General features: G+C 48.5%; 1 protein-coding gene across 1 annotated transcript in view; it reads left to right on the forward strand.

Moving 5' to 3' along the window:
* The window catches only part of LOC307091215 (insulin receptor substrate 1-B), a 48,554-nt gene extending 41,369 nt beyond the window's left edge, over nt 1-7,185 (forward strand). Inside the window, exon 4 of the mRNA XM_079758140.1 lies at nt 4,009-7,185. Coding sequence (XP_079614266.1) covers nt 4,009-4,016 — 8 coding nt within the window. The 3' untranslated portion in view covers nt 4,017-7,185. The remainder of the gene's footprint in view (nt 1-4,008) is intronic.
* The last annotated feature ends 759 nt before the right edge of the window (nt 7,186-7,944 follow it).

The following is a 7,944-nucleotide window of genomic DNA, read 5'->3' on the forward strand; positions in this document are numbered from 1 at the left end:
TTTTTGTTTGTGTTTGGTTTATTTTTTTTCTCCTTGACCTCACCCTCCTTTTTTCTTTTCATCCTCTCACTATCTCAACCCCTCCATCACTTTCTTCCCACCTCTCTCTCTCGCTCTCTCCCTCTCTCTCTCTGCATTCTCCCGTCCCGACACATTCCATCGGGCCCATGTGGCAGAACACACCCACTCCTCTCTCTCTCGCTCTCTCGCTCTCTCGCTCTCTCGCTCTCGCGCTCTCTCTAGCACTTTTCCTCAAAACACAAAACTTGTGTTTCCTTTTGTTAAAAGTCCACCATGCAGTCCTTCTGGAAAATACTTAACTGCAGTCGCAGAAAAAAAAAAGAAAAGACTTATTCGGACGGATTTAAGCATCATGTAAATAAAGTAAATAAAAATCAATTGAATAAATGCCACCCACTTGTTTAGGCAGAACGCAAATCCCAGCCCCCCACGTAACAGGAAACTTCCCCCTCTAGTGCCGTCAATGGTTCCCAAGTGCCGGCCGCTCTCGTCACCTTCCTCCACATACATTCTGTTCTCTCTATAGCGGGCCTGTTCTTTTGTTGCCCTGTATTTAGCCCCCCCCCCCCCCCCCTTCTAGTCAGGTCAAACTGTGTCTAGCACTCCGCATTCTCTCCAGTACTCTGCCATTTTCGTTCCCAGGGAGAGGATTTAATAACACATCGCTCTCACACTGCGGGAAGAGCCCTTCCCTGCTCTAAATAGAGTAGAGCGTGCGTGTGTGTGTGCGTGTGTGTGTGTGTGTGTGTGAGCGCGCCTGGGTGGCTGTACTACATGTTTGTGTACGTGTGTGCATGTGCGTGATTGTGTGCATGCCTGGGCGGCTGGACTGTGTGTGTGTGTGTGTGTGTGTGTGTGTGTGTGTGTGTGTGTGTGAGTGTGCGTGCCTGTGTGGCTATACAATATGCGTGCGTGTGTGTTTGTTTGTGTGTGCATGCGTGTGTCCATACGGGCAGTCCTATAGTGAGCTTTCCATGTTACCATGCAACAGTATCCTCTGGTTTGAAGCCCTAAGCACATACTGGTATGTACACACAATCATACAACACACACACACACCTGGAAAAATAGCTTGTTACATAACTCCAACACAGGCCACGGCGACGCTGTTGAGCCAGCACAGTGATTGACAGCGGGGGGGGGGTCAAAGTTCAAGGGGGGGGGGGGGGGACTATATGTGTGTGGTGAACCAAAGGGTGCCGTGCGGAGCAACTGTTGCCCGGGACTCCATCCGCTCCTCCCCGCCAGAGATACCCTTCACCGGGGAAACACAGACACTTCTCCCCGCCGCAACGCAAATATGCGGAAGCAGAGAAGGGGGTTCCGGGAAGACTTCGTTTTTTTTGCCATCTATTTGTTTTTCATACGCATGTGCACGTCGTGTACGTTTACGGAGAAAGACAAGTTCGGAGAAAGAGTGATTATGGAGGCGTTCTGCAGACGTTGATTCTCTTCCAGTGCATCTGGACACACACACACACACACACACACGGGTCATGAAGGAGTGGCTGGGCGGTACACCAGGGGTCCGACCCGGAGTCTTAACCCCACCCAGAGAGCGGTCCCACTGCGTCTTGTTCCGCCTGGTTTCGCTGGGCTGGTCTGTATCTCTCCATCATCCGTCGGGAGCGTCACTTCCATGACACATTCCCACGTGGCCGTCGACACAATGTCAACCATGGCAGGGTTTGCCAGACACTCGGACTCAAGAGAGAGTGACGATGGGAACCAGACCGAGGCAACACTCCTCTCTCGAGGTCACCTAGGCTTCTGGATCGCTCAATCGACTCTGAACCGCAACAGTCGGAAGGGAAAGATCCCTGCTAGACGTTTTCCTGGTCCACAGAGAGGCAGGTGTCTGTGGACTAGACACCCAACCCCCATACCAGACACTGTTAGAGCCGCCGGCGCTAAACTCCCACGTTTGGCGGGGGAGGTAAACGTGTTCGCGCCCGGCCCTCGGGATTTAGTCCTGCAACAACAACGCCCCCCCCCCCCCCCCCCCCCCCCCCCCCCCCCCCCCCCCCCCTTCCAAAACATCGGCAAGAGTTACGAGTCAAGAACAAAAGTGTCTTCATCTTTATACTGAGCTATCGATTGAGACATCGAGACACAGTCTGTGACACCCCCCCGACTCCCTCCCGCGCATATCGCATATACATAACACACACACACACTCGCAAACAGTTTATTGGCTTGTCAAAGGATGCAGAGCCGGATAGCCTCGTCTGCCCTCTTGTGTAACACACACACACACACACACACACACACACACCCATACGCAAACCGAGTTGCCATTTTGGCATCGATTAGCTAACTGATGGAGAAGGGACCAGCGATCGAAGGACGGGCGCTGGTTGCCGGGGGGGCGGGTGAACAGGCTGCAGGCGATGAGGGGAAGTAAAGAAAATAAAAGTATCCAACGAGAGTGGCTAGAGGGCTTAACGCTTCCTGTCCGGTCTCGTATAACCGCTCAAGTGTGTTTGTGTGTGTGTGTGTGTGTGTGTGTGTGTGTGAGAGAAGACATTGTGTGTGTGTGAGTGTGAGGCGGGGGTCTGGATGTGTGTGGCGTCATTAAACAGACACAGATGGACCCAGTGACCTCAGCCTCATGCCATCCAGGGGTTAACACTGTTTCCACAGATTCCTGTGGGTCTGCCCACAAGCTCGGTTTTCTCGGGAAGACACACACACACACACACACACAAACACACACACACACACGTTAAAGCATATGTCATCCACATAATTATAGCCTCTTTCCCTGCGTTCCTTTCATGTGCTTGCCCCTGCCTGTTTTCACTGTGTGTGTGTGTGTGTGTGTGTGTGTGTGTGTGTGTTTCCATGCCTGTCCCAAAGTGTGTGTGTGTGTGCGTGTGTGTGTGTGTGTGTGCGCGCCCCCCCTCCTGCCACCCAGGTTGGCTGGGCATGCCTCGGTGTGTTCCCTGCTTCTGTCCCGGCTAAACACGGCCCTGGTTGGCATCCAACCCCCCCCACCACGCCCCTGTCCTGTTCTGTTCTGTCCTGCTCGGGGCCCATCCCCTGGCAGGGCAGAGAGCGGTCACCACTGTCAGCGCTGGAGGGGAACGAGAGAGAGAGACTAAATATAGCACACTGCGCCGCACTGCGTGGGGGAGGGGGGGAGCTGCATTGGGACAGGGTTGAGAATGGGGGGGGGGGGGGGAATGCTAGCTGGGCAGCAGCACAGGGGAACTCCTCCCGGTACCCTCTCACCCCAGGCCGGAGAACCCGGGGAACGTTGGCTGCTCGGGCCTTGCTTGACAGGAGTGAGAGAGTAGCTTTGTTTTGCTGTTAGAGTTGTGTGCGTCTGTGGTTGCGATGTCGTCTTGCTCGTGCTACAGGCTGCGGTGAGGAGAGTGAGACGCACTCTCAAATATTTTTGTAATATTCATAATCACAGTCCACAGAAATAAACACAGACACAGCGGCAGTCTGAGTACACACACAGTCCCACTCTAGACACAATATGCGTTTGCTCTTATTTATTAGATTCTGCTTTGGATGTTTTTATCTTTCGAAAAACAGGGAAAGCAATCTTATCCGCGTGTTGTTTGGACTCCAAAATGTGAATATGTAAACTATGACGCTGGATAAATACTTACGTTGCTATGGATGTACGCCGACAATGGACACATGGAGATAGGGGCCTTTATCTTTATCAACCAGAGCCATAAAGTCCAGCATAGAGTTGACCGTTATCCTACAGTGATATGTGTTTTTACCGTCTTTCTCTGTGTGTTTACTTCTGTGAACGCTTTGTGTATTCATTAAGTGTTCACTCTATGGTCACAGAGTTCCTAGGAAGATAAGTGGGCAGGGGTTTGCGACGTTGTGTGTTTAAAATAATACCGATAAGCTTGAGAAAGATGGTATACTCACATATGTCATAATATTTACTAATTTCTTGTGCGTGTATTTATTCTTCGATTCGCTAAACCGTTTCCTCTCTTCTTGTGTCTCTTCTAGAATGCTGATGTCACCGGTCCCAGAGGATTCCAATGCACTTCCTCTCCTTTTGTGTGGTCGACCAATCGCCTCGAGTGGTGGATTGGACACGCCCCCCCCGTAGCACTTTGTAAAAACTCTGAGAGAACTCGTTTTTCATTTTGTGGAGGGATGGATGGGGGCTTTTTGGCATAATGCTCTTACACACCAATAGGGGTGTGTGTGTTTGTGTGTGTGTGTGTGTGTGTGTGTGTGTGTGTGTGTGTGTGTGTGTGTGTGTGTGTTTGTGTCTGTGCCAAATTTAATTCTAGACAAGGTATTGGATTCTCAGACACTGACAGTGGAGACATGGAAAGCCAATACAAAAGGGGTACCTAAACACAGAATGATATATTTTAATATAGAAGAAAGAAAATACTTAAAAAAGTGAATTGATGGCTGAAGATATATATCCTATGTTGAAGAAAATGTGTTATATTTCTGCTATAAAAGTGCCTCACATTCAGATTGTAGCCATTATAAAGCAATTTCAATTTAGCCTCAGTTTTTTGATGCTTAGAGATTTTTGTGCGCATATGAGGGTGGTAATTAATTACAAACACAGGATATCAACACATGATCGCGGTGAAAGCAAACGCTCACCAAAAGGATGAAAATATATAAGCAATTTGCTGGCCTTACTGTCTACTGTGAGAAATACCATTTGCATAATTACTATTAGCTTTCTGCTTATTACTCGGTTGTAACTTGAGCTCCCTTCGACATCTCCCTTCTTTGTATTCCATCTATTTTCCTGTTTCTTAATCCCGTTTTAATACTTCACACTTAATGCTTTCGGAACCGCAAACAAAGCCATACGCAGCCCGTAGCCCGCTCGCTATTTAACATGAAGCTAGCTATTCCAAACGCACTATGGCCATCTAAAGCCATGCCGCTCAGAATAACACATTAGCTTTGCGCTGAGACCCCTGAAATAGAGCTGAGCGAATCCCCTTAGTGCTATTAGCGCCAGCGTCACATCTTGCTATACTCTCCAACTCTCAGGATGCCGACACTATGTTCACCACGTTTTCGAAAGATACAGAAGAAAACAGCCACTGCCAACTATAGCTGTGCTCGTGCTATTCACGCTAGCATGACCAACACTGGTGTCTATAGGACGCTTTGTTTCAAAAAAATATATAAAAAGATATTTTTGCAGAGGTCAGAATACTTTCCAAATAAGAGGATGAGAATTTCACGAGTCGATTCCTAGGGATGTCGAACAGATAGTAGACCGACGATATGAATAATATATTAGCTTTGTGTCAGTAGAAACAACTGCCTAGCCCCCCCACCCCCTCCGCTCTCCAGCACTCTTTTCTTACTTTCACCTCTTCTGCTATGCATTAGTACTTAAGTGCCTGTCTTCTGTCCTATTTAACAGAGTGTGTCTGTTCCTCGCGGCTACCTTAGCAGTTAGCACTGGCCTGTCCTAGCATAGATTTGATGGATCTATTTTTGTGTCCGATGTGCGGTCGCCCACCAGCCTCAGTACAGTTTGGTTGTACGATGACGTTACGTTTTCTTGGTTTTGCTGATGCGACAATGAACTTTTTGGGATGGCGTGGTGACACACGAGCCGTTTCGCCCCGAGCGAACGATGTTGTGAGCTGTTTTCCCTCTGCTAGTTGGGTTGTACCGATACCAGAACTTGTACTCTGGCCTGATTCTGGGCTCATGTGCTCGTACTCATTAAACTTCTCAGATAAAACCACCCGATACCACTTTATACACATGTGACGTAATTTTAAAGAGCCAGTGAACCCAAAAAAATTATTATTTTATCTAGCAATTTGTCTTATATGATCGTCAACATAGTAATTTAGGCCATTGTATCACTGTTACTGAAATAAGTCCCCAATTTAGATTAACAAAGGGGTAAAATCCTATGTATTTGCCATTTGGAGCTCTGTCTGGGCAGCAGTTGACTTTCCCGCTGAAACAGCGGATTCACTGGCTCTTTAAACTGTAACGGTATTATTAAGTACTCATATCGGTACTCGGTACTTAGTAAGTACCCAAATGTAACTACTTGTAGGTACTTCTACTTGTAATTGGTCTGAGAAAAAGGTTTAGTGGTGCATCCCTAGTTGTGGTGGATCATGGAGGACCCGGTCTCCCAGGGTCAACAGTGCCAAAACACACAGAAAGACAAACTTACAAACGAAAAAAGAGACTTTAAAATGACTTTGCTGTGATCCTCTCTCTCTCTCTCTCTCTCTCTCTCTCTCTCTCTGAAACCGGCACTTCAAGAAAAACTTCAAACCCTTAGTTCTCAATCGTTGTTTCGATTTTGTTGTTGGCTGCTCGTCCGCGATTTCTTAAATGCGTTATGTTTTTTTGCAGGTGTTGAAAAAACACAAACTGTGATATGTTTCACCTGGCAGACTTGCCTGCCTGGGTGACATAAACAACAAAGGACATTGGAGACGCGCTTTCGAGTTATGATATCAGGTAGGCCGTTGGGCTTCGATCGGGCGGATTTCAACTAGAAATGAAGAGCGTGAACTGAGAGATGACGGCCTTGCTGCGCCTTGGAACGTTCTGAGTCACGTGATGTGGTCCCTGAACGAAAAAAACAATGCAGCTTGTAATTGTAAGCAGCTTAGGAGCGGCGATTTAGGAATGTCCCTCCCCTAATGGTCCATTATTCAAGAGAGAGGAAGAACGCCCCCCAAACCCAACAGATTGGACTTCAACCTCAGTGCACTTGAGTTATTCAAAGCAGACTTTGCTGAATGACGCCATGCGAGGGAGGACTGCAGTCTCAAACATACACACACACACACACACAAATAAATACAATTCACACATATACACACACGCTGGAGGCATTATGCCTGGCAGGAAAGCGCACAAAAGAGGGGTGTTTAAATCTTTTATGGAAAAAGCCGCTTTTATTCCTCACATTTGTGTCTGGGTTGTTCGCTTCTTTTATTTTTTTGCATACGGACACCACAATCTCCTCCACCTCCTCCCCCACCTTCAGCTCTAAGTCCTCCACCGACAAATATCCGCGGGAACATCACCCCCCCTCAGACGGCCAGACACGGGGTCCGCCCCGTGGGGAACCTCCGCGTCTTGTGCGCGTTAACGTCCATCGGGGGTTCCACTTTACCTGGCTGGGCGGAGCTTATACGTCTCAAGAAGTGGTGGGGGTCGGGGCCGGTTGGACTACGTTCTGTATTGCGTGTGTGTGTGTGTGTGTGTGGGGGGGGGGGGGGGGGGAAGAAGAGTGGAGTCAAGCGCTGCTGATGACTTGCCAGTGTTTTTATCTTGTTTTTAATTTTCCTTCGCAGGCCCCCAAAGGGATGGTGCTAAGTCAAAATAATAATAATGATATTGGGTACTTTGTCCTATTTGCCCGTGATGTAGATGATTTCACTTCTGTTGCTTGAGTAAAAAAAAAAAAAAACATGATGACATAAACATAAGGTCAAAACAAATGAAAGTGTGTGTTTTCTTTGACTGACGGGAGGGGAAACGGGCCGTGTCCTATTCACGTGAAGGTAATTGGACAAGAGGCAGGTCAGAGAAGAGCTGCAGGCCCTTTATGACAGGGTCAAAGGCACCACTTGCAACGTATTAGTGGTAGCCCGGTGGATGCATCAACAGACGTCGCACAACATACGGCCTCTCTTTTTACGCAAATAACTCGGAGCGCTGAGGCTGCAGACTCCGCTACACTGATGCACTGATTGCACGGAAAAGAAGCTTGCGCTGTAATTGTCGCTTGCATGGGCCTGCAGTTTTAGTCACACGTACACCGCATTCGCCCTTCGTCCCCGCATGAACATCATTTCCGACCGCAGGTGGCCAGTGGAGCGAAACACGCTCGTCACCACGGTCATTCAGGCGACTCTGTGGTGGGTGCCCACCCATCCCTGCTTTTGATCATTCATATCTCCCTCTCTC

The sequence above is a fragment of the Pollachius pollachius genome (assembly GCF_949987615.1).
Source record: "Pollachius pollachius genome assembly, chromosome: 20".
In the NCBI taxonomy this organism is placed as follows: domain Eukaryota; kingdom Metazoa; phylum Chordata; class Actinopteri; order Gadiformes; family Gadidae; genus Pollachius; species Pollachius pollachius.